The sequence below is a fragment of the Epinephelus lanceolatus genome, chromosome 8, assembly GCF_041903045.1.
Source record: "Epinephelus lanceolatus isolate andai-2023 chromosome 8, ASM4190304v1, whole genome shotgun sequence".
Taxonomy (NCBI): domain Eukaryota; kingdom Metazoa; phylum Chordata; class Actinopteri; order Perciformes; family Serranidae; genus Epinephelus; species Epinephelus lanceolatus.
In genome coordinates this window covers 30,269,787-30,297,632 of record NC_135741.1, presented here as the reverse complement: position 1 = coordinate 30,297,632, position 27,846 = coordinate 30,269,787, and the positions used below count along the sequence as shown (strand labels likewise).

Below are 27,846 nucleotides of genomic sequence, written 5' to 3'. Positions count from 1 at the left end.
TCATTGTTTTGCAAGTCACAAGTAAGTCTCAAGTGCTTCCACTCAAGTCCCAAGTGAAGTCCCAAGTCCTTAGCTTTTAGATTCAATTCCTAAGTCATTATGCACTCTTAAAATATAATTAATGCCAATACTGAATTTATAAAAATCACAAAATTAAAAATGTGCATTTATTTTTTAAAAAGTTACTTAGCTGTTATGCTAATGTTAGCTAAGCATTAGCTTGCTATTTGCCTTGATAATCATCCTTTATGTTCAGTACTTCCAGAAATGATTCAACATTTTGGGGAACATGATTAGCCTACTCTCTGTCTGTCCAAGATTTAGATGACAAAATAATGCATTTGTGCATTTGGTAAAAAACAGAGCTAGGAGACGATTAGCCTAGCTTAGCATGAAGAATTAAACCAGGGGAGAAGCAGCTGGCCTTGTTCTCTCTAAAATAAAGATAGGAACTGTTAAATAAACATAGACAGTGATTTAAAGGTCTAATGTGAAGATTTAGTGGCAACCTCTCCTGTGTGCCAAGCGTGTAGAAAAAGGTGGCTGAAGTGAAAACATGAATGGCACTATCTAGAGCCAGTGTTTGATTTGTCTGCTCTGGGCTACTGTAGAAACAAGATGGCCGATTGCCATGGAGAAGGAACCTGACCGTATCAGAGGTATTGGATAAAGGAGATACCCCACCGTAGGCCTATCCAATGTTAAGAAAACGGTTCCTGTCTCCTAAGTGGGCGTGGTTAGCTTTCCCTCCAATCAGAGCCTGTTCTCCCTCAACCTCCCTCAAACTTTCTCTTGATCTGTGCGGATGAAAAATGCAGCTTTAGTGTCAGAATATTGGGAAGATGTGTGGCTTGTGGAAAATGAACCCAATGTTTACTTTAGTGACTATAGGGCGAAAGAATTGACCATAAATTGTGATCACGTTCATTTTCCTCATTGACGACAATACATTCAGAGCTGCCGCAATTTTCTATGGGGGCATGGTGCTGACATCACTGAATCAGGAAGTGAGCTGAGTGGGGTATCTCGCTTTATCCAATATCTTTGACCATATGTAACTTTGACACATTTACAGTTTCCTCCAAGGTAACCTTCTTCGCCCTGGACAGGAGCCCCGAGCAGTTGGATGTTTGGTGCCTTGCTCAAGGGAACCTCAGCAGTGCCCAGGAGGTGAGATGGCACCTCTCCAGCTACCAGTCCACACTCCATATTTGGTCTGGACAGGGACTTGAAGCGGTGACCCCTCCGGCTCCCTACCCAAGTCCCTATGGACTGAGCTACTGCCGCCCCAAGGTGACTTTTCTCAGAAGATGGAACGTGAAAACAGCCTTCAAGTGTCAAAATCTGCACATGCATCGTTCTGCAGAGTGACACTCAATCTTCCAAAAATGAATAAATAATTTTAAGCAAATTACATTTTTGATTGAGAGGGGACTCTTAAATGATTTTGAGCATTTTCCATTCCAGCATATAAGCTAGCTTTTATTTTGAAAGCAACAGAGTAAAGGTCTCCCTTCTTCAAAGAATAAAAAAATAAGACACCTTCCATTAATGTGTCTTATTTTTTCATGTGGTACTATAATAATATTATAGTACCACATGTTTTCCACCCAACAGCTAACTGAGTTCTTCCATTTTGCTGGCTGTAGGCTTTCTGGCCTCTGCAACGAAACGAGAACAATTAGCAGTGACAGCAGAAAGGGCATGAAAGGAGCTGTCACCACCACAGCCAACTGTTGACGACAATACGGTCAATAGGGGGATGTGATATAAGCAAAGTTAGTTTATAGTCAATAGTACAACACACACAACACACCTACACAGGTACAAGAAACGCAGTGTGCGTGATCCCTAAAAAAAACAAAACAAGAGGCAGTGGATTTAATCAGACAAGACAGCTTTGGATGTTTATTAATTCATATGGATTGAATGACATTTGTGACCCAAGATTATCTTGACACACACGCACACACACCCACGCACACACACACACAAATCCCACCAGAGAGACACACAAAGAAGTAAAATTCCAAGAGCCCTTAAAACACTCCAGTAAAATAACTTTCATATCACAATATCAAATCCATACAGTGTTTTTTATCCTTTTCTGACATATAATGTAAACATTTCAAAGAACACACTCTGAACATTGTTTCCATCACATGTAAACTGCAGAGAGCTCCATTTACTAGATTTAAAATCCATGTTTATAGTGCAAAAATGTAGATTTTTGCACTCTCTAGTGACCAAGTGTGGAACATCATGTAAAATTCATTTGGGTTTCACAGTTGTGCTAAAACATCAATGCAAAGTGTCCTTTTTTAACTATGAAGAATTCCAAAAAAATAATAATTTAAGATCTTTTGCATATAGATATAAAAACTCAAAACATTGTTGTTTCTGTTCTCTGATTCATATTTTATATAAGACATTTTAACATTTTAAATTACAGCTCCTGTATCACTTGAGTTTTCACATTTAACGGTGCAGTGAGAAAGTACAATGTAGAAACTTTAAACACAAATGACTAATACTGCAGGCCAGGGGAAAATGAGCAAAGGCTTTCTCTCTGTTTTAGCTTGTTCATCTGCCACAAACCTGAACCTTCTCCTCACAGTCTGAACAAAGTAGCTTATTTACTTAATAATCATGTTATTCTGTTACAGTGTAAGTCTGATAACATAAAGGAGCTGTAATATCAAGTGTCACAGAATACAGTACTTCTGTCTCGACTTTTATATTGCACAAAACATGAGGCTTCTAGGAGCCTCACTGACCAGCCTCGTCTACTGCATTTAACTCCTCCTTTTGGCCACATTTCCCCCACCCACCCCCCTTTCCACACTCCTCCCCTTCTCCTTCCTTTTCTTAACCTTAATATTTTCCACAATTCACACAGAATTTCAGTATTTTCCCACATTTTGTTGATTTCATCTGCCATGTCAGGGGCTTTTGAACTAGTTCAAATCTAGGTATAGTACTCATGAAAAATGTTGTCATGTGCAAACTTTTTTTCCCCATAAAGTATCTTGAGTTCCCCTCTTCCAGGTAATGGATACAGTTTCAACTGGCCTGTGTTAAAGGAACAGTTTTCCTCCTATCTGTAGTGCTAATTAGCAGTCTAGATGTGTGTTGGAGACATTGGCTGTCGAGATGTCTGCCTTCTCTCCAATATAATGGAACTAGAAGGCACTCAGCTTGTGGTGCTCAAAGAGCTAAGAAAGATATTTGAGAAACTCAACAGCAATGTCTCTCTCCAGAAATCATGGCATGGTTACTCAAGATAATCCACAGACCTTGTTGTGAGCAGTTTCATGTAGGAACTATTTTCTTTCTACCAGCTGGACCCACCAACCGTATCACTGTGCTGAAAGGCATGTCCATCTACTGCTAGCTCACATAGCACCATTGAGCTAGCTAACGAGCTCAGACAATGGGGACGTCATTAATGTTTACATCTTGCCCTGTCCCAAGCACGAGCCTCTCGTCCATGAGTGATTGCATGCTTCCTTCTGAGCAGTGATATGATTGATGTGTGTAGTTTGGTAGGGAGAAAGTAGTTCCTACATTAAGCTCCTTACAACAAGGTCTGCGGATTATCTTGAATAACAGGTCATAACTTCTGGAAAGAGTAATTGCTGTTGGGTTTTTGGCGCTTTGAGCACCACAAACCGAGTGCCATCTAGTTCCATTACATTCAAGAAAAGGCAGACATCTCTACAGCCGCAATCTCCAACATTCAGCAACTCCCTATCAACTGATAAATAGCACTGCAGGTATAAGGAAAAATATGTACTGATACATATTGATTTTGGGTAAACTGTCCCTCAATAGAAATAGAACTCATTCAGGAAGTAAAGTACAAATAGTACTAGTATCTCCTGAGTAGCTGTGAGCAGCAACAAGATACTGATGCCAAGAACCAGAGAGGAATGTAACAGATATTCAAAAAATCTGTTTCCATCCACTTTTGATGCACCTTCCCTGTATTGATTCAGAACTTAACACACCTCAGCTGAGTGTAGAAAACTTTTTGCAAAATCTGATTTTTGCTTTGAATTTCTACTATTTCCATTTAGGCCTTTAATGTACAAAGTAGAACTCAGCATTAAAAACAGGTGGTTGGAAATTGACTTATAAGTCAGACGTACCATATACTGGCAGATGTGTAACAGGTGTGAAACATTAGCTGTGAGGTTTGGACGGTAATGATGTGAACACCTCCAAACTCTAAAAGCTTCCAATGTTCCACCTCCCCTTCATCAGCCTCCTTCTGCCCACCCCCCACACCACTTTGTCCATCATCTTTATGACATTACTCTCAAAAAAATATCTTTATTTTCTCATTTCCTTTCCTATTCCAACCTCTCCTTTATTTCCCCTTAACCCTGATCGCACCTTACCACCCCCTCCCCCCCTCCCTCTCTCTGATGGGTACAGGACACCAAACACATGAAAAAGGGACAGGGTCTTTTCCCTGCAACAGAATGAATTTGGCACATGATGATTGGCAGCCCAACGCCTCCAGTACGATGAGGGCGGGATCACTTGAGTACCTCGTCTGTGCTCTTGAACATGAGAATGGCGTTGGAGATCTTGAGGGCGGGGCCTAGCTTGATGCTCATGATCTTCACAATGTCGGTCTGGGTCAGCAGCAGGAAGGCCTCCCCGTCAATCATCTGGGGAGATGGAGATAAAACAGTGGTGATGCAACTGGATGTAGAGGTGAGAGGTCAAGAAAAGGTTTGTTTGTCTGTAATGGGTGCATGGGGGTGGACAAATGAACAGAAATACCTTAATAATAAAATACATGGTCAAAGGTGTTCACTTAAATCAATTTTGATTTCTGACACTTTATGGTGTTTCTTTTTTAAAAGATGTCTTTTTTTTCTCGTTTATTGGACAGTAACAGTGAAGAGGCAGACAGGAAACAGGGAAGAAAGAGAGGGGAGCATGAAATGCAACAAAGGTCCCCAGTTGAAATGGAACCACCAATTTTGCAGCTATGTGGCATGCACTGTAACCACTCGGCTGCACAGACACTCTGTGTTTGTAGTGTTAAGCAATTGTCCTGTCACGTGTCTTACAGTGCATGTTACCTGAACTGGAAGAGGTATTCAGACCCTGTACTTAAAGGTCTACTGTGTAGGATTTAGTGACATCTAGTGGTGAGATTACAGAACTGAAAATTCTCCTGTGTGCCAAGCGTGCATGAGAACTACAGTGAACACACACAACACGGCAGGCTCCATGGAAGAGGACCCGCACCATATGTAGATATGAACAGCTCATTTTAAGGTAACGACAAAACAAATATGATTATTTTCTGGTGTTTTTTACACTGATGGAAACATAGTTATGAATATTATATTCCATTTCTGTCAATAGATGCCCCTAAATCAACACACTGGGCCTTTCAGTAAAAGTATCAATACAACAAAGTAAAATATTTTACAATAAGTCAAAGTCCTGCATTAAAAATCCCTAGGAAATAAACATACACAAGAGCTGTACAAAGAATGCTGTTGTGTCAATGCATGATTTTACTGCTGTAGCTGGTCCATATGGAGCTACTTTTAATTACTTTATATAATCTGAGGGGTTGTGAGATGATTAACAGGAGAGGAAAGATGAAATAGCAAATAACATATGTTGCACAAATGTGTGTTCCTTCAGCAATTTTCTCATGTCTCTCATAATTTGACCTTTCAGGGCCTCAAACAGTTGTTTCAGTAAAACCATGTGAGTAGTTTAAAGGGGAAATGTCTCTGCTAATAACTCATCTGACATAAAATAAGGAGCCTGAATCAGACACAGATTTCTTGTGAGAGCCAAAAGGCTGGGAACCACTGGTTTAATCTCAACAATGCATTGTATTTAATCTAAAAAGTAACTAATAACTATATTTGTCAAGTAGCATAAATCAAAAATACTCAAGTAAAGGACTTTAAAATAGTACCGGTAAATTCTGAGTACTTGTAAATGTACTTAGTGACTTTCCAACATTGACTGCTTAGTGCGGCAAGTAGACACTCTCCACTGAAATACACTTTCACGTCTGCACTGTAACATGACAGTAAATGCTGTAAAGGACGGTCTACATTTAAATATGTGTATAGCAACTCTCTGTGGTCCCACCTCTTCTTTGAAGAGACGAGCCTGTTCTTCACAGCCGATTAGATTCTGGACAAACCTGAAGACCTGCGGGGCAAACACATCATTGTTCAAACAGTCAAATCAGCCAGAGAAAGAGAATACATAAATATGTGGTTATGTGATGAAGTTCACTCACCTCTTCAACGCTCCATGCTGCCACCTGGCTGGCGTGAATGCCCTGAACGCCAGGCAGCAGCTTACAGTGCTGCTCCCAGCACAGAGACAGAGTCCTGTCTGACTGACTGCTCAGAGCTGACATGAACAGGGACGGATACACACCCTCTGAGGACATGTCTGAGGACAAACACACACACAAAAACAATCCCACAATTCCAGTTTGACCATTTTCATGCCAAAAATGCAAAGTTAAAAATGAAACATGACTTGACTGTGTTGCATCTCGGGACAGATATGAGCCTGGGACAACATTCACACCTGCAGCTTTCCACTGAAATCCATAATAAGCTCCTTAAAGCGGGATAAAGCTACATGTTTGACAGATGAGCAGCCCTGAAGGTGCAGAGTAAAATCCTCTCATCAAAGTGGGATATATATGGTGCATTGAGAAAACTCACTCTGGTAGTCTCTCTGCTGGTTCTTCCTGTATTTGGGAGGACGGCCAATCCTGAAATCAGAGGAAAAGATAAATATGAGACAAATGCATACATGCATGCATACACACACACTCACACAAACTTTTACCTGCCACGGTAATGGGTCTTCTTGGTCCTCTGGCCAAAGAACAGGGTCCTCTTGCACTCTGAGTCTGACAGCTCAGCCTTCAGCCTGCCCTGGTTACGCTCAGCCAATGGGCAGCCGGATATGCAGTGATGGGCAGTGAAACGACCGGTCACATGGCCTGAACCATCACAACCAGGAGTTGGACACTTCCTGTTTCAAAGACAGAGCCCCGCAGTCCATTATAAGAAGATGTAAAATTTCAAATACGTTTTCTGCTGCTCAAAACTGATGTCAGGTATTGATGTGTTTTTTGAATGGTTGGCCTCTGACCTCATTACAGAAAAATATCCTCACTGCATTTAGGAAAAAGGGCTCCAGGTCAAAGTTGAACCCAGGCCAGGACTCAGCATACATGGGGCACACACTCTACCAGCTTAGCTAGAGGCCGCCCCCATAGTTAGGGATAAGATAAGATAGGAGGTCTAAGACATAACCATGAGTTCAGGAATTTCTTTTGTAATACAAAGACAAGATTCTTCCTATCTTTAAAACTTGAGTGAATATAAGACAAGCAGTTAGGAAACATGTTTCTGTAATACCAACAGTCCTAAATGTTATCCTTTGCTGCGACGAGGCAGATTTCAGACTGAGGAAGTTTCTTTAATGAGGCCCCTGGCGAATGATGCTCGTATTAAATGACCTTATGAGTTTAGCTGACCTGTTGTGGAAGCTGTACTTGTTGGCTCTGGGATGGCTGATGGGCTTACAGGGAACAGAGGAGGGGTAGGTGGACTGGCCTGTAGCAGGAGGCTCCCTCACACCTACGTAGATTCAAATACACACAGATGAAGCCTCACACATATACACATACAAGTGGTGCTCACAGACCCTCTTGCACCAGACATTTTGACTTGTCATAGCAGGAAGGCACAGGTGTTAAAAATATCATCAGTGGTGGCTTTGTCTTTCCCAGTAAGCCCTGACAGTGTCACAGTGAGACAGCATGCACAATACCAGGACTCTGAAACTGAAGCAGCTAAATGGAATTCAGCCATCATCAATTTTATTTTTTACACCTGCACTTTTCCTACGTTGACAACAAAAATAGCATCATAAATAACAACATGGGTAAATAAATCGACAAATAAGCAAATGAGTAAAGGGTGGAATTTATAAATCAGGATTGGCAGGATAGTTTTAAGTGGGAAACAAATTGGTGTATTCATATTGCAAAAAATGACAGCTGTATACAGTAAATATTTTTTTAACAAATAGTTAAAAAAAATTAAAGATTTAAATTAGCATTCAAATTTGCCATTTGTTTTGTCTTTTACTTTTTCATTTGCCAGTTTAATCTTCATTTACATGACCCTGGGGGCTGAATTTAGCTACGAAAGAGCACAAAATATTTATTTTTGCTACTATGCTATGCTAGCTATCAAGAATAACTTTGAGGAACATCAACTTCCAGTTTTGACTGAAGTGCTGGTTGCTACCATGTGGCTGCTGTGTTTTGGTGTCCCGTGGAGGAACTTTGAGCGGGTGACCGGTCGCCTCACACCAGCCTGCTGGGTGGATGTCGTGGTGATCTGAGTCCATCCACTCATCATAGACATGACTCCAGCCGTCATAATGGACCTGACGGAGGAATACAAACATAAAATGCTGTAGCTACATGCTCACAAAAACGCTTAAATGCTGACAGTTCAACTTGTATAATGGGTCCAGGGTTGGTTAGAAAGATGACCATTACAGCATCAGTACATGCAAGGTCTCATTCCAGTGGGCAAATCGAACCCATTAGCTCAAGGTCACGACGACAGCTGAAGGAACATTTCAAACTCTATTACACACATATTAGATCATAACCTTCATTACCTCGTTTAGTACTAAAATGTTCAAGCTGACCACACACACACACACACACACACAGAATATAACCTTAATGCGGTGAGTCTCGACTTCCTCAACTGTAGCCACTCTGATCAGACCAGGACTTCTCTTGTCCACAGCCTCCAGTTTCATCTGTGGCTGGAAGCTGTGGGCCGGACGCTGGAGACAGGAAAACACATTAACTTGTAAGTTCAGTTAAACCACCAAACATGTCAGACATACTTTCCATAAAGCATTGACTCTACTTGCACCAAACATCATTCCTACTACTTAAATTCTACAATTTCAAACAACTATTTTTTGTATTTTGGGGGGTATTTAATGCCCTTTATTAAAGATTTTTCAACAGAGACAGATGACAGGGAATGAGGGGCGAAAGATGGGAGAACACACGTGACAAAGGTTATATAAACACATAAACAATGCCAGCTGTAATGATATTCATACTGTAAGTAGATGATTTGACAGGGAGTATAACAAACCATGCTTCTCATTATTTTTTTTATAGATATTTTTTTTGGGCATTTTTTGCCTTTAATGGACAGGACAGTTAAGTGTGAAAGGGGGGGGGAGAGAGAGGGGATGACATGCAGCAAAGGGCCACAGGCTGGACTCGAACCCGGGCCGCTGCAGTAACAGCCTTGTACATGGGACGCCTGCTCTACCACTAAGCCACCAACGCCCCGCTTCTCATTATTTTTAATTAATCTGGCATTTTCAGTCTCTTAACCCTGGATCTGCCTTCATTATCGCTGCTCCTCCAGCCAGTAACACAGATATAAAATCAAAATAAAATTGGACATTTTTTCTTTGATCTTACCACTTTAAAGGCGTCAGCGGCCACTGCCTTGGAACCAGTCTCCTCCAGGTAGTGAGACCAGGAGAACCGGCCCTGGTCTGGGTAATCTGGTGCAGCAAAAAATACATACAAACAAACATTAAAATCAAACCCCTACATATTCTTCTTTTTTGTGCTTATCTTTGCAAATATATCAAAGTTCACCCTCTAAAGTTTATTGAAACAAGTAGATTTCAGGTGCATAGTATATTAAATATTCTCCAAAATCACAGTTTCATAGAAGAGAAATGAACAAAAGGATGAGAGGGATAAGTGAGCAGAGTTGTTTTAAAAGTTAATGACCCATGTTACAGCTCTGAACATGATTAAATTAATGATTAACAGGGAACACACTGGTCACCTTGGGGTGGTGTTAGGGGGAGGTTCCTCTCCTGGCACCAACCAATAGGGTGAATGTACGGACTGCTGGAATCACACCTGCATATTTTGATAAACAACAACATCCAGTAGTTAGATAGTCTCAATGTGAGAAAAGCTCAATAACGGGCAGGTTTTCAAGCTTTTACTGTGGATTTTGCTGATGTTTACTTAAAGCTCTATGCTATCACTGAATCAAATAACTACACATAATGTGAAAGGCGAGAACTATCGCCCAGCAGTACAGCTCTACTGAGCTGGTCAGTCTCCTTTAGCTCACTGTTTTGGTTTATGACACTTGAACCCTATTATTAACCCAGTTTCCAGCAGCACCTCTTTTCAACACAGTGATTAAAGCTCTGTATGTTATATAAGAAAAAATTTTACAAGAACAACACAGTAAGCAGCTAGTGAGTCGAGAAAGTGTAGCATCTACAGCTGAAATGGTTAAGACCAAACTAGAGATAAAAGGAGAGCAAATTTTTAACTAGTATTCATCAGGTTAACAAAAACACAACTCCATAATGAATGCTTCTGTTAGCTCCTCTATATGGTAACATATGCTATATGGGCATCAGTTTGTGTTTGAGATGTTCTGACAGACAGACAGATTGGACAGTTCAACCTACTCTGCTTTAGCAAGTTAACAGAATATCACAAACTTCAGTTTCTCCACAGATGCTCAGTAACATATATCTTCTAAATTCTTTCTTTACTTGTTTTCCAAAGCCCATACTGTACATCTCCAATATATCTAAGGCCTACCAGTAGTCGTAAGTGTCATCCCAGTTGTCAAAATGAACCAGGAAGCGGTCGTCCACCACATCGGTGACAGTTGCTACACAGATGAGGGATGGGTTCATTCGGTCGACGGCCTCCAGCTTCATTCCTATCTCGAAACTGCACTTCACATCAGTCTAAACAGAAAACAGAAATATTAGAAATAATGTGTCAAGTGCACATAAGGAAGTAGCAACAGACAGCGCTGTGGACTAGCTGATAAATGATGTGAATGTTTATGAAAAACCGACTTTGGCACTTTTTGGGCTTTGGTTATTACTTTTTAGTTAAATTTAAACATTTCATGAAAGAGATAGAGAGAAGTCTGTTTTATTGTAACAGCTTCTCATCAAAGTTGGAGTTTTCTCAACCCCAAATCATTCACCTCATCATTCATGCTTGTAGATAATACAACTACCGTATATTATATAGTGGCAGTTACCCTCCCAGGACTGGCAAAGAGTTCTTTGGGCGCCACTTGTGCTTTAGTCATTCTCAGGTAGTTGGTCCAGGTGAACTCCTCCTCTTTACAGCCTGCAGAAAAACAGATAAAAGGAGAAGATCAAAATTATTAATATTTGGTGAAACATCCCATTATTTAAAGGACTACTTCAACCACAGAACAACCATTTGTATATAAACTACTTACCTCATGTTACATTAATTTGGTGAAGAAAACTTTGTTTTTCTCCCATGTCTCGTGTGAACGAAGAATTCAAAAAAAAAAGTGAATATTCCTAATGAACTGCAGTAATAGTGGGCCGTGTTTAACAACAGCAAAACTATATCTAAATATCAGTTTACTAACATTCACACAACTCCTGCAGTATAATCCAAGTCTAATTTATCCAGTTGTATGGTCAGCTCTTCCCAAACACATGCATTTTTTTTGCTAAAAAAGTAATATTTAAAACACTTCTGCAAAAACAATCCCCAGCATGCATTTGAACTCTGCTCAATAAAATGCACAGGCACAGGTCAAATGCACATACTTGCTCCTCATATGCAGAAGTGTTTTAAATAGTAAGGTTTTAGATAAAATGCATGTGTTGGTAAAGTACTGATCATACAACTGGATAAATTAGAAATGGATTATATACAGTATCTCACATAAGTGAGTACACCCCTCCCATTTTTGCAAATATTTTATTATATCTTTTCATGGGACAACACTATAGAAATGACACTTTGATATAACTTACTTATATCTAACTTATAAGTGGTCAGTGTACAGCTTGTATAGTAGTATAGATTTACCTTCTTCTGAAAATTACTCAAAACACAGCCATCAACATCTAAACAGCTGGCGACATATGTGAGTACACCCCACAGTGAACATGTCCAAATTGTGCCTAAAGTGTCAGTATTTTGTGTGCCAACCATTATTATCTAGCACTGCCTTAACCCTTTTGGGCATGGACTTCACCAGAGCTCACAGGTTGCTTCAGGAATCCTCTCCCACTCCTCCATGATGACATCATGGACCAGATGGATGTGAAGACACCTTGCGCTACCCCACCTTCAGCTTGAGGATGGCCCACAGGTGCACAGGTGAGTTTAGGGCTGGATACATACTTGGCCAGTCCATCACCTTTACCTTCAGCTTCCTCAGCAAGGCAGTTGTCATCTACTAGGTGTGTTTTGGGTCATTATCATGTTGGAAAACTGAATTGCAGCTCAGTTTCCGAAGAGGGGCGATCATGCTCTGTTTGGAATTCATGTTTCCCTAAATGAACCAAGCTCCCCAGAGCCGGCAGCACTTATGCACCCCTAAACCATGACCCATGGATTCCTGAAGCAACCTGTGAGCTCTGGTGAATTCCATGCTCAAAAGGGTTAAGGCAGTGCTAGATAATAATGGTTGGCACACAAAATATTGACACTTTAGGCACAATTTTGATATGTTCACTGTGGGGTGTACTCACTTATGTTGCCAGCTGTTTAGATGTTGATGGCTGTGTTTTGAGTAATTTTTAGAGGAAGGTACAGTCAGGTCCATAATTATTTGGACAATGATACAGTTGTCGTCATTTTGGCTCTGTACACCACCACAATGGGTTTTAAATGAAACAATGAATACCTGCTTAAAGTGCAGACTCTCAGCTTTCATTTAAGGCTTTTTTCAAAAATGTAGTATGAACCGTGTAGGAATTACAACCATTTCTTCACACAGTCCCCCGACTTTAAGGGCTCATAAGTATTTGGACAAACTAACATAATCATCAATTAAACAGTCAGTTTTAATACTTGGTTGCAAATCCTTTACAGTCAATGACTGCCTGAAGTGTTGGACACATAGGCATCATCAGATGCTGGGTTTCTTCCCTGGTGATGCTCTGCCAGCCCTTTACTGCAGCCGTCTGCACTTCCTGCTTGTGTTTTGGGTGTTTTGCCCTCAGTTTTGGCTTCAGCAAGAGAAACGCATGCTCAATTGGATTCAGGTCAGATGATATGACTTGGCCATTGCAGAATATTCCACTTCTTTGCCTTAAAAATGTCTTTGGTTGCTTTTGCAGTATGCTTCAGGTCAATGTCCATCTGCACTGTGAAGCATCATCCAATGAGTTTTGAAGCATTTGGTTGAATCTGAGCAGATAATGGTGCCCCAAACACTTCAGCTTTCATCCTGCTGCTCTTGTCAGCAGTCACATCATCAATAAATACAAGAGAACCAGTTCCACTGGCAGCCATACATGGCCATGACATAACAGTACCTCCACCATGCTTCACTGATGAGGTGGTGTGCTTTGGATCATGAGCAGTTCCTTCCCTTCTTCCTTCTCTTGTCTTGCCATCATTCTGGTAGTTGATCTTTGTTTTATCTGTCCATAGTATGCTGTTCCACAACTGTACAGGCTTTTTAGATGGTTTTTGACAAACTCTAATCTGGCCTTCCATTTTTAAGGCTAACCAATGGTTTGCATCTTGTGATAAACCCTCTGTATTTATTCTAGTGAAGTCTTGTCTTGCTTACAAGAGCAGCAGGATGAATTCTGAAGTGTTTGGGGCACCATTATCTGCTCAGATTCAACCAAATGCTTCAAAACTCATTGGACGATGCTTCACAGTGCAGATGGACATTGACCTGAAGCATATTGCAAGGCAAAGAAGGCAAGGCAAAGAAGTGGAATATTCTGCAATGGCCAAGTCATATTATCTGACCTGAATCCAATTGAGCATGCGTTTCTCTTGCTGAAGCCAAAACTGAGGGCAAAACACCCAAAACACAAGCAGGAAGTGCAGACGGCTGCAGTAAAGGGCTGGCAGAGCATCACCAGGGAAGAAACCCAGCATCTGATGATTCCTATGTGTCCAACACTTCAGGCAGTCATTGACTGTAAAGGATTTGCAACCAAGTATTAAAACTGACTGTTTAATTGATGATTATGTTAGTTTGTCCAAATACTTATGAGCCCTTAAAGTCGGGGGACTGTGTGAAGAAATGGTTGTAATTCCTACACGGTTCATACTACATTTTTGAAAAAAGCCTTAAATGAAAGCTGAGAGTCTGCACTTTAAGCAGGTATTCATTGTTTCATTTAAAACCCATTGTGGTGGTGTACAGAGCCAAAATGACGACAACTGTATCATTGTCCAAATAATTATGGACCTGACTGTATATCTATTATACTATACAAGCTGTACACTGACTACTTTAAGTTATATCAAAGTGTCATTTCTATAGTGTTGTCCCATGACAAGATATAATAAAATATTTCCAAAATTGGGAGGGGTGTACTCACTTATGTGAGATACTGTAGCAGGAGTTTTGTATGTTTGTTAATGGATGTTTCAATATAGTTTCACTGTTGTTAAACATGGACACCCTTTACTTCAGTTCATCAAGAATGTTTGTTGTTTTTTGGATTCTTTGTTCACTGTGGAGTCATGTGATAAAAACAACGTTTTCTTCACAAATTCAAAGTAACAGAGGTGAATAACTGATACACAAATTGTCACAAAAAGTGTTTCTTTAAGGAATAGTTAAAAATTTTGGGAAATACGCTCTCTTGCTTTCTTCCAGTGAGTTAGAAAAGGAGAACTGATATTACCTTTATATCAGTATGTTAAATATGAAGCTACCACTGGCTGATGGTCAGCCTAGCTTAGCATAAAGATCGGAAACAGCTAGCCTTGCTCTAAGGGTAAGAATTCCCCTACCAGCACCTCTAAATGCACTGATTAACATTTAATATGTCGTTAGTTTAATATGACAACAAAATGGCTCATTGACTTACTGGAGTGTCACTGTCAATGTGAGGTTGCCAGGCAACTGCACCCAACCAAGAATAAGTTAATTAGTGAGTTTTAGAAGTGCTGTTAGGTGGATTTAGTTACCTTTAGACTAATCTCTATGAACAGATATTGGCAATTGCATGAAGCATCTGTAGCAATAGGACAAGATCTTAGTGTCAGAAGTGTCTGGTTCTCATTTGTAGCCCACTTAATATTGTCCAATCACGTTTGAACAGCATGTAAACAATCCATGTGGAGAGTTTCTCTGCATTTATATGCAGATCAACTGTTTATAGATTAACCAAAATGACATCAGAAATACTTTATTGATCCCCGAGGGGAAATTATTTGCATGTGCACGGTAGAGAGTGCCTTGGCCCATATATCCGCTGGCTACAATGGATCTCCTAAAATATTTGTCCTTGTCTCTAGAGGTTTATTGTCATCAAACTGATAGCTGATGGTCTGAGATTGCCTTTGGACAGGGAAAGTGAAAATGAATAAATGTGTTTCCCAAAGTACCAGACTCTTCCTAAAGATTTATCCAGAGAAAGATAAAAAGCACAAGTGAAGGACAGGGGTTTTTGTCCATGCTATTTAATTCTCTTTATATTTCATTTACCCTTTGATCTTTAAATATGTCCAGAGTGTTGTGACCTCTGACCTTTGGGAGTGTGCAGTTTGTGTCCTGTGCTCTCACACCAGCCTGCAGCGTGGATGTCGGGGGAGTTGGCATTCACCCAAAAGTCATGGCAGTCAGAGTAGCCGTCAAAATGAAGCCGCAGCCGGTAACCACAGACCTGGATGATGACATGACACGTTAGAGACACACAAACAGGCTCGGGAAGGCGAGACTGGGCTGAACTCCTCCTGCATGCAGAGCAGCTTGTGAGTGAATGATGATTTTTAATCCTTAATAATCAGCCCGGCTATTAAGATCCATCGACCGTGTTAATGGACGTCTGGCTCACCTCTGCCACAGTGAGAACAAAGTACATGGACGGATGCTGCGGGTCGATGCCCTCCAGCTTCATCCCCTGCTTGAAGCCGTTTTTCACTGTTGGCACTCTCTGTGTCTAAACACATGGAACAAAAAAAGAAAACACTGCAGTACAGACTACAGAGATTTACATAAAATGAAGTGAAATAAAGGATGGAGGGAAACTGGATCAGGACAATCAACAAAGAAAAGATTAAAGTAAAGCAAATGGAGATTTCAGCATTCTCATACTGCTTATAATGTTTTTAATCTTTTTTTCCTTGAACAGAAAGTCTCTGCAAGACAAAGCTTGTGTTGCAAAAATGTTTTAATTATTAAATAAATAAATAAAATGAAACTCTCTCCCCAACAATCTGTAACAGAATATTAATGTCTGGCCTTCAGCTGCACAGATCTCATTCTCCCAGGTAAATTTACATTTCTCATTTCCTTTCCCGACAATGCAGCACTATTTTTTCCACTCAGGGCGATAGATGAGTCCCTGTGCTATAGGCAGAGCTGCAGTGGTAGTAAAAAAGCAGTAAAAAATCATGGGCACACTGGGCGAACCTGAGAGTGCAGTAGCTGAGCCTAAAACTACAGTCTGCATATTAAACTCAATCATACCTCTTGGAAAAGCTTGGTGGGTGCAGCAACAGCTTTGGTTTCCTCCAGATATTGAGCCCACGTCCACTGCTCTGTCTTACTGTCTCCAGCTGCACCAGAAAACACAAATTAAGTAATTAGTTCATTCTTTAAAGAAAGGAAACAAGGGAAGTGAGTTTAATGACCAGAAAACAGTGAAGTGATGAAGGAGGGAAACAGACTCCCTGAGCAGCTAATGTTTGAAGATCCTGTCATTTTCCACACAAGTTCTGAGTGAACATGTTCATCTCAAAGCACTTACATTCCTCAGTCAGGGAAAAGGTCAGGGAAGGACAAGATAAAAGTATTAAAGACATACAGGGGCTGGATGAAACAGAATTCCTCAACACCATCACATAAAAATGCAACCCACAACTGTTTAATAGTGTCAGAGAGACACAGATTCAGCTTTTTAGGTTGTGCTGAATTGCATCATATTGTCACTAATATGTTATCATGACCTCACATTACATCAGTGTGTTAGGGGGAAGTAAGAAAGGAGGAAAAACATGTGCTGCACAATAAATAAATGAGCAAACAAACACATAAAAGAATAAAAGATGACATAATAGACAAATGTAAAAAAGGATTAGTCCAACCTCCTCTGATGTGTCTGCTGTCTGCTTTAGAGTCATCCATTTTCTCATCCTAAAAAAGCCATACAATAGTTAATATTTATTTCGCATCCTTAAAAACAGATTTAACAAAGTGTTTTGACAGACAAAGCAAACGTAGGATACTTAGAAGGTAACATAACAATAGAAAACCAAACAGTAAGGCCAAACAAAAGCAAGACAAAATTACTTAGAAAAAGGGCTAGGTGATATGGAGAAAATACCTCGATATGAATATTGTGACGATATTGTAGTGTTTGATATATTATCATCAGTAATGCCGACATAATGATTAAGTGTGTAAAGTTCAGAAAATGACATCACTTTACTGTAATGCAGCCTTTAAAACCAGGAAGAGACCATACTTATGATATAACAATATCCAAAATCTAAAACAATATCTAGTCTCATGTCACATTATCAATATAATATCCATATATTGCCTAGCCCTACTTAGAAATAAATACAAAGAGCAACATAAATTAAGCGACACCGATAAAAACACAACATCACATAATAAGAGCAATTCTATAAAGATGGGTTTTCTTAAGTGATTTAAACAAAATCAATGATTCTGCCAGCCTTATCTCCTCTGGCAGGTTGTTCCAAAGCTGAGTGCCCTAATGGCAAAGCACGGTCACCTTCAGATCTAATCCTCGACTTATGAACAGCCACAAAGGTCCTGCCAGAGGATCTGAGGCTGCAAACTGGCTCATGTGGGGTCAACATTTCTGCTACACAACTTGGGCCAGACTCAGACGTTTTTTAAAAGTGATCAGTAAAATCTTAAAATCATTTTTTGTCAAACAGGGAGCCAATGGAGAGAAGCAATGATAAAGGTGATGTGTCTGTTAAAGGGATAGTTTGCCCCCAAATCAAAAATACATATTTTTCCTCTCACCTGTATTGCTTTATATCAGTCTAGATTTTTTGGTGTGAGTTGCTGAGTGTTGGAGGTATCTGCTGTAGAGATGTCTGCCTTCTTGCAAATATAGTGGAACTAGATGGCACTCAGCTTGTGGTGCTAAAAGTGCCAAAAAATACATCTGAAAAACTCCAAAGCAATGTCTCTTTCCAGAAATCATGACCAGTTACTCAAGATAATCCACTGACCTTGTTGTGCGTAGTTTTATGTAGGAACTATTTTCTTTCTACTGAACTACACCTGCCAAACGTATCACTGCACAGAGGGAAGTGTGCATCTACTCATGGATAAGAGACTCGTGCTCCTGACAGCGGAAGATGTAAATACTAATAGCATTCTTTGCTGAGCTGTTAGCTAGCTCAGTGGTGGTAGGTGAGTCAGCAGTAGATGCATACTTCTTTCCGCACAATGATTTGGTTGGCGGGTGTAGTTTGGTATAAAGAAAATGGTTCCTGCATGAAACTGCTCACAACAAGGTCTGTGTATTATCTTGACCACACATGGCATGATAAGTTAAGTTTTTCAAATGAATTTTTTTGATGCTTTAAGCACCACAAGTTGAGTGCCACCTAGTTACATTATATTCAAGAGAAGGCAGACATTTCTATGTCCAATATCTCCAACATTCGACAACTCACACTTAAACAATCTAGACTGATTAACAGAACTACAGTTAACAGGAAAAATATGTATTTTTGATTTTGGCATGAACTTTCCCTTTAAAACCAGTACTTAGGAGTAGAAAGACAACATAGTCACATAGCATTTTGTATTATCTGAAAGGACGACTTGTCCTTGGTTGGCTTTATCAACAATATCACTTACAGTACTTTCAGTAATGATATGATAACATCTGTTTACCTTTGGATGTTAAATGGAGCTAACAATGCTGTCTCACCGTGCCCTCGATGTCAGAGTCTTCCTCTGAGGGACTCAGGTATTCCTTCCTCTTCCTCTTCCTCATGGGTTTCAGGTGATCGGGGTTAAGGGAGGACACCCTGCCGCCTGCTGGCACCTTCTCCACTGTAACTCCGACACTCCTCCTGAGGTGCAATGAGGACAGACATAAAACACATAATCTGTAGTCTGTTTCCTTATTTTTTATTATGATAGTATTTATTTGTAATCTTCAACTGACTTTGTTGTACTTTACACTTTTGGTGTACCCTATATGTCTCAACATGTCTACTTCAGTAAGAGATTTATTGGTTTTAAAAAAACAGCCTTGTAGACGGTATGTGTGCCAGGATAAATGTATGTAGAGATGCATACTTGTCAGTGATGGGCTCTCTGCGTAGCTCCTCTGTGTAGGTCCTCGGAGCTCTGGGATCATGGTTCTGTTGTCCCAGTCCAACCTGAACTTCAGGTTTGAGCGGCACCAACCTCTCCGGCTCCACAGCTGTACCTCTCATAGAGCTGACAGGAGCCAACACGTCTGACATATAAGAGACAGGCGAAGCTATTAAATGACTGCAGGTGAAGACTGGTGACACAGGTTATAGCTACAGTTCGTGACTTTTATGAAAATAAGTTTTTGTCATATTTGCTTAAACAGTCACTGTATCCATAAACTGTTATATGAGACAGACATTCTGTAAAAAACCGTGTCCATCCTCATCCTAATGCTTTTCATAGCATTTGTTAAAATCTGCCGTGGCTCATGGCAAACAGCTAATCAGAGCTGAGGAGTCTAACAGAGCTGTCAATCATGTCAGTCACTGCTCATTAACTGTAGCCAAACTGTCAAACTAGGCAGCGCTGATCAAATATGAAATAAGACTCTCACTGCGTGCCCCATTATTCTCCTTATTTGTTTTCAGAAACTTATTTTAGTGTACTGTTTAGCTATAAAATGAGAGAATTGGCCCTGCCGCCATGTTGGAAACAGTCAAGCTATTTTAAAAACTCAGCACCGCCTGGGCAAACTGTCTTATTCAGCAAATATGATAAAATGTTGCCATCTGCAGCTTTAAATTTCAGATCTAAATTAAAATCTCTGCTGTTCTTCTGTGCCTGTGATGGATTTTTATTTCCTTTACTGAATTCATGCAGGTGCTGTTACTGCACTATAAATATATTACAATTTCTCACTATTCCCACTATTTACTTGATTACATTCAACCATTTTTTTCCTCTGGATTTAGATTTTTTTCAAACATGTAAGTGATGCCTGCTTGATATTTTTAACATGAACCTGCAGCTGCACTCTCTTCATTTGTCGAGGGGAGCTCTGCTGCAGCTGATGTAATTATTGCTCAAGTGATCATCTAAAAGGGCACGCTGTAAAATACTTCAAATAACAGCGTAGCTGTGTATAGAAACTAACAGTCCTTAACTCACATGACACCAGCAACACCAGGAAATACACTCTGTTCTTTTAATCCTATCATACAAATCTTTATTGATCAAATGCTTGGTATAATACAGATTCAATCTATCTAAAACCAAAGCAAAGCAGTGTGTCAATGTATCTTATTTGCGTCAGGTGTTAATACTGGTGTTAATCTGCAGTATTGTCGTGTTCAGTCTCTGACGTTACTTCAGCCTTATGTAACCATGACTGTACCTGGCTTATCTGCTGGAGCACTTTCTGCATCAGCAGATCTCCCAGAAGTCCCTGCTGCTGGTTCAGTGGTGCTGCTGGGGGTCCCTGGGGTGATCAGTGTGCTCAGCGTTCCTACGTCACTCACACAGAACTATGACACACACACAAACACACACAGGCATCAATGGATCCATCTGTTGAAATGTGTCTTGATGTTTTACGATCACGTTTTGCCTGTTCAACCATTTTTCTCTTCATAACAATCTATCAGACAATTTTTAAAATAAGAAATGTTGCCTGGTTTGTTCCCACGTCCCTGACCTGATCCCATTCTAGCACACTCTCTTTTTAAACAAGCTCTCTATAATATTCAAAGCCTTTCTATGAGCCTTTTATACAGAGATTGCACTACAAGGCCGCTACAAAGTCTCTTATTGTGCCATTGCTTCTTTACACAGCGCCAAACGACACAGACATCATGCCTCCACAGTGTGATTTTGGACAGTGAGCCGGCATCCTGGAGGCAAAAGAGACACGACGGCTGTGATGTGTAACCCAACAACATCAGCCTTTATTGTGACATATAACTTACACACTTACCAAAAAATAACACTGCAATAACATGGCAATAACAATCATTAACCATCCCTGCTACATGGTGGTTGATCATATCCTCTGCTCAAGATGGTAAGGGTCTCCAAGACCTCATTGTCTCCCCAGTTTGCAGACATTTTTGCAGCCGTTCTTCTTCTTTGAGTTAGCTGCTAACTGCTGTTAGTTTATTATTTTTTTTTAAATCTCCTGGCTGTGGTTTACACACATATCTTGTCCTCAAAATGTCGCACCTTTCCCATCCAAAGTCCTGTCCTGCCAGCTGTCCCTTTAACAAAGACTTTGATTCTGTGCTGCTACTACCTCTGGCTTAGAGACAACACAACTCTTTCCCCCCCACACTGTGGTCGTACCTTTTATACTGAGCGGCAAGGCAAAATAAGGGCTCGACATTCCCACCTTGAACTGGCAGTGTAAAAGGGACGAACAGTGCTAACAACAACAACGGTGCTGACAGACCTAACAGTGTTAAATGGGGGAAACCAGAGGGTGGCCACTATGTTTCTGTGATGACGCTGTCCAGATATCTGCCGTAATCGTCGTATGAGTGCAGTGCATAGCAACAGCAAGAAGCTAGCCAGTGGCATACACACACAAGGACTAACATACATAAACATGCACACGCAGCCGGACCAGCTACCACAACAAAGAACAGAGAAGCTCAGATTACGACACACACAGAGAAAGCATAATTCCTTCTCTGCTCAGATTGCCATTACTCCACTACACTTTACATAGAAAATAGCTGTTGGCTGCAATATTAATGCTCTGAATGTCACATACAGAATTTTTAATGTGAGAAAACGTGTATCTCATTTTAAACTGTGGCCTCCTTTATACTAACCCAGTGCAGCGACTTTCAGTGCTTTCTAATTTTAATGTTACATTTTAATTCCATTCACACACCAGGAATTTATAGCAAAATAAATATCATTTTAATGATTCAGGATTTTAGTGACATATTATTCTTCATTGTTAATGTGGTAACAAGTGTCTCTGAACAACTGAATGTGTAATAGGTGCATGATCAGATTATAACCTGAGCCTCTTAATACAAACATTCTCACCCTGGACTCACAAACCTTTCAGCATCTTTAACTTACCTGATTCATAACCCTCCTACTTTACAGTATGATTTACATTTAATTTGTACTATATGCACTTTGTCCACCCTAACACATGTATATATGGACCTGGTAAACAGACCTGCACTTGTGTAGCGCCTTTCTAATCTTCTGACCACTCAAAGTGTTTTTACACTACAGAATCACATTCATTTATTCACACTGGTAGCCGAGGCTACCGCACAAGGTGCCAACTGCCACTCAGTTTAAACAGCCACTGGGAGCATTTTGCCTTTATATGGCAGTTGCCAGTTAAGCAAGTAGCTTTACCACTTCGCAGTTGCATGCCCTCTTGAACCTGTCAAGTTGCAGATACAGTTTACATCCGTGTCTGTGAAAACATGGAAGCTTCACACACATCTTCCCCCGGAAAGCACATAAGATCTATACAGTCAGCACAGTGTCAAGGTGGACACCCAAGATTAGAGTCCCCCCTTCTGTTCCTGGGTTAAGATGTTAAATATTGACCAGAAATGTATTTTATGCAGAACATTATGATGTCACAGTGAAGTTGACCTTTAACCTTTTTGGATATAAAATGTCACCACTACATAATTTTATCCCATTAGACATTTGTGTGAAATTTTGTCGTAATTATTGTATGAATGCCTGAGTTATAGCCAAAAATATGTTTTGTGAGGTCACATTGACCTTGACCTTTGACCACCAAATTCGAATCAGTTCATTCTTGAGTCCAAGTATACGTTTGTGTCAAATTTGAGGAAACTCCGGGCCTTCCGTATTATTGCATTTACGAAATGAGAAAGACAAAGGTCACAGTGACCTTTGACCAAAAACTTCTAATCAGTTCATTGTTGAGTCCATGTGGACGTTTGTGCCATATTTGAAGACATCCAATAAGGCATTCTTTCCAAAATAGGACAGACGGACAACCCGAAAGCATATTGCCTCCTGCCAAGGCTATCGCTGGCACGGAGGCATAAAAATGCCCTGCCTGCATTCAGATCAAAGATATGATACTACCTGGTACATGATATTTTAACCATTTCCATTCCAAATTCATATCACAGTCCAGATAAAAAAAATAGTAATGACTCTATTTAATGTAGCTGTTAGTTTTAAGGCTAAATTCTTGTGGTGAGCAAAATATATCAGTCATTTCAACATATGATGTGCATACATACAATATATCTCTCCAGATTCTTGACTTAACTTATTGGTTGCAACTCAGCATAATTTTCATTACTGTTTAACTTATAGATTATTGTTAAATAAATTTGTTCTTTATTCTGTTGTGTCACGTGGTTGACACAACATTTGTTATTTCTGAATTTTGACTTTGGTAATGATGTTGATTTTCTCTCAAGAACAGTCAAAAAAAAAAAAAAAAAAAAAAAAAAAAATCAAAACGAATTCAATTTACCAAAATATGAGACATAAAAAAGCAGTCACATCTTCACTTTTTCATTAAAATTCGGTATTTACTTGATAAATTACTTAATGTCTGCAGCATTATCACAGATTAATTTATTGCATAATCGACTGCTGCCCTACTCTCATCAGCACTGATCAGGTAATGTAATATATTCAGCTTTTCATTAATATCTGTCTGTTTTCTGCCGTTTGACTGATGTGCACCTCATTTACTGTTGTCTTGCTGCAGTTGATCTTGTGAACGGAGGTTTCCTGTAGTGTGAGTTATTCTAACTGCTGTGGGAATAAGATCAATGAGACTTTACTAAGTGAGCCACCAGGACGATCTATAAAGCTCTTTGAGGAGAAAACAAGCAAGTGAAAAAACAACTTGAATCCTCTCTGTGGACGATGCTGTGAGGGAACTGTAGCTACACCAGGAAGAACAAAATACGGTGTCATTTTCACAACACATATTAAAACCAGAAACATCACTCTACCTTGAGGTTGCTGCTGGGCAGGATGGCCATCCCCTCCTTCCACTCCAGGACATGGACGATGCTACAAGCCCCACCCACTTGTGCTGTCAGGGTGGGTGTGGCTGTCTCATTGGCCCTGCCTGCTTTACCTGGGTCTCCCACAGCAACAGCTGGAGTCACCTCCAGCTTCTGATGGCCTGTAGCAGGAGCTGAGGAGGGAGACGCATTTAAATTTATCAACTTTCTGTCTCAGGTTGCCCAAGAGAGCACAATCTCTTACCACATCATGTTTTACAGGCATTAAATAACTGCATCAGGGAAGGCTGTGATTTTATAAGATGTGCTCTCTTTTATTATCTTAATAACTTATGCTGCTTCCTGCCTATTCTTACTGTAGTTTCTTCTTTCTAGTGTGTATTTTTAATGGTGTGTTGTGATACATGTTTTTACCTTTGCTGTATATGAGATAAGCCAAAGACAAATTTCCACTGAGGTGGACAATAAAGTCTATCTATCTATCTATCTATCTATCTATCTATCTATGGTCTTAAAAAAAAAGAAGCAAATTAACCCTTATGGTACAAAAAACCCGAGCTGTACTAGATTAATTTGTTATCCTGTGTTACTAGAGACCAGTATTTCTTCAGATACCCATTAGTAATAACAATAATTTAAAAGAATTCTTCACAGATTTAGAATTGCACATAAAATTTTATCACAATACTTAAGTAACGATACAATATTATTTGCTTTTTTTTCAGCCTGTTCATTTCACTTTAGCCTTTTTTTCTCAGCAAAATGTATCTTGTGGAATGAAAAAGCAATTGATCATTTTATTCTGGTAAGCCACCTCAAGTTTAATGTGTATTTGTAATATTAATAATTTATATAATAAAAAAATTAATACATGGCACTGTGTGACAATACGTTATTGCCACAAAAAAATATCGCAATACTATGCCCTATCGATTTTTTTCCTCCACACCAAGTACCAACCAAGTTGCCGGAATAAATGTTGGCATTGTTCATTTGTATGTTTCTGCAAACCACAAATATGTAACATTTGTACGTTGAATACATTAAATTTGTACATTCCATATGTAGCAGACATGTTGTGTTCCTTCACATTTCAATTTTTAATTTCTGTGTTGTGATAATGCTGTGGTTAGCTTGTGGTTAGGTTTAGGCATTGCTTGGCAGTTGTGTTGCCATCCACCATCACATGTACACTAGCATCTGAACCAGAACTTAGAAATTTTGATATCATACATATGAAACATACAAATGTGACAAATACGCATGGTCTGAGGAAATGTATGATGCCAACATTTTACTCTGGTCAGTGGGCTGCTGGTCTGCTCACTTCTTTGTATCACCATACCAGATGCTGACCCACATAACCTCACGTAAGGACTCAGCTCCCTCTGGAGCCACAAAAGGCTTCATACATCTTTTTTCACACATGCAGTTGCACCCCAAAGACCAGGGGACAGACTCTGAGGTGTAAAATCAGTGGAGTTCCCCTTTAAGCTTTCAGCTTAAGACTTTATTGCCATGTTAATTAAGAAAACAGTCAACAGTCAGTTTGTTTCAGTAGATACCCAGAAAAACATAATTATCATTACATCTACACCCCAGTTTCCCCTCTGGGGTTCATTATTATCAATATTATCTTATCTTCCATCTGAATACTTACTCAGAGCCAAGAGAACAATCCCGCGCAAGCATCACATTTCGAAGGTGGTACACACATACTGTATTCTCACATCAATAAATCACTAATGTAAATATCTAGATATAGAGTTAGAGTTCAGCTACCGCCACTTCAATGTTTGCACTCACTTTTGAATGTTAAAGGAGGTCAGAGGTCAGGGTTCATATATAGACTTGTTGAGACTGTAGCCTGTACTTACACCACCATGTTAAAGGATAGTCTCTGTAAAGCCATGTGACCACACTGTCACCCTCAGACCTGTGCTCACCTGGTAGGAGGAAAGCCGTGGTGGTGTGGGTTTGGGGCCGAGGCTTCTTGGCCACACTTTCAGTCCCACAGATGAGGACGGCCTCGCTGGGGGATGACGAGGAGGACGGGTCCAAAGGGGTGCTTTCAGGTTCTTTGGGTGGAGCCTCCATGTTCACTTTGGCACTCATAACAGCGTCTCTGTCCCTTACTCCGGAGCGCTGGAGAATAAAGAGTATAAGGAACGGGATGCTCTCTGGTACCAAGGACTGACAAGGTAACAGATTTGTAGCACTAACGGTAGAAAGTTATTTTTTTTTTGGTAGAGTTTTCCTTATCTGAATAGAGGGTGTATGGACAGAGGGTACCGTGTTGTAAATCCATTTCACATGTAGAGGCCTTTTGGCCTACACAAGTAAACTGACTTGGCTAAAAAGTTATGGGACCTCTGCCCTGCAGTCCTTTGATGGTTTTTACAGGGATTTGATTTATCTCAGTATTTTTCTTGTTCTTTCATCAGTAATTATAGTTGTATTGATACAATGCACATCCATAAAAAGAGACCTAACAGACAATATAAGATAGGCAAAGAGCTGAGCCCACTTAAGTGGATTTCTGAACAAATACAATTATATGACCACTATTTCTAGATTATATGACTATAAAACATCTGCTGCTCATCACTTTTTCTCTCTCTCTTTTCTCTCTCTCTTTATACCTTGTGCCTTAATTCTTCCTTAAAATGTCTTAAATTTGGGTTAAAATGTAATCTAAAACTACAAGGAAAAAAAACTTTTATTCATGATTATGCCCATTAAAAAAAGATTAAATGAGTAACTTTTGAGGGTACCATTTACAGAATGATGGCAGAGCCATCCTCTATCAAAAGCCCTGACCCCGTGTGACTTTTAACAGCCATCCATTACTCCATATAAAAAAGGCAATAATGGTGACACACACTCACACACACATACATACATATTTACGCACAAGCGTCCAAGTCAGCACACACTAAAAAAAATACATTTCAGTTAAAATGGCGGAGGCAAAAGAAAAAAATCCTTGAGGCAAAAAAACATATAAAAGCAGTGTTTCAAATCCTGTGAAAATCCCATTTAGTGAAAAATGAACCCGGTCTCCCATTCCGACAGCATCTCAAATGAATGAGCAACATTTTCACCTCACAACAACGTTAAGCGTGTTAGATATTCCAGTAACATCGGCGCGGCTGCTGCTCTTATTTCAAAGTATTTAACTCGACAGGCTAATTAAACGTGTGGCATCATATATTTGTATACGTTGGGATGGAAAGCGTTGTGGTTGATTTTAACCACAACGCCAAAACGCTTTACCTCAACAGATAAAACACATTAACACTTGTCATTTTGTGGCTTAAAGATACCCATGTGTGCCATAATTGGAGAAGCATAATAAAGGTGAAATAATTTCGTGTTTGCAGATCAATTCGGAACTGAAATTTGGCTTACCAGCTATGATCTCCTGCGGCTCCGGGGCTCCGACTGCGCATGCGTGTGCTCCCAGTACAGTCACCGCTCTTTGGCTGTAATGTATCGCCAAAAGACTTCTAGTGCTACCGCTCCACTTTAGATGTGGAAATAATGTAGTG

General features: G+C 40.0%; 1 protein-coding gene across 2 annotated transcripts; it reads right to left on the bottom strand.

Annotated features, from left to right (window-relative positions):
• Positions 1-1,880: 1,880 nt before the first annotated feature.
• l3mbtl1 (L3MBTL histone methyl-lysine binding protein 1) lies at positions 1,881-27,846 on the bottom strand. Of its 2 annotated transcripts, none has more exons than XM_033628762.2 (22): positions 27,707-27,846; positions 26,242-26,440; positions 24,281-24,468; positions 20,692-20,821; positions 19,398-19,560; positions 19,024-19,168; positions 17,186-17,234; positions 16,569-16,657; positions 15,934-16,038; positions 15,627-15,762; positions 11,169-11,260; positions 10,712-10,863; positions 9,930-10,006; positions 9,551-9,636; positions 8,779-8,889; positions 8,307-8,475; positions 7,556-7,658; positions 6,859-7,047; positions 6,732-6,781; positions 6,293-6,450; positions 6,139-6,201; positions 1,881-4,679 (listed from the first exon to the last, which is right to left on the bottom strand). In XM_033628762.2, exons 2-22 carry the CDS (start codon positions 26,408-26,410, stop codon positions 4,545-4,547), a joined length of 2,559 nt encoding a protein of 852 aa, XP_033484653.1. In that variant the 5' UTR covers positions 26,411-26,440; positions 27,707-27,846; the 3' UTR covers positions 1,881-4,544. The 2 variants fall into 2 exon arrangements, with proteins under 2 accessions (XP_033484653.1, XP_033484654.1); XM_033628763.2 differs by having other exon boundaries at positions 8,334-8,475.

Bases quoted from the DNA above. Each gene is read 5' to 3' on its own strand.
- l3mbtl1 (XM_033628762.2), bottom strand. From the start codon at position 26,410: ATGAGTGCCAAAGTGAACATGGAGGCTCCACCCAAAGAACCTGAAAGC. The intron at 16,658-17,185 runs GTTGGACTAATC...TTTCTGGTGCAG, and splicing joins CAGCAGACACATCAGAGGAG to CTGGAGACAGTAAGACAGAG. The intron at 4,680-6,138 runs GTGGGACCACAG...CCATCTCCCCAG, and splicing joins CTCGTCTCTTCAAAGAAGAG to ATGATTGACGGGGAGGCCTT.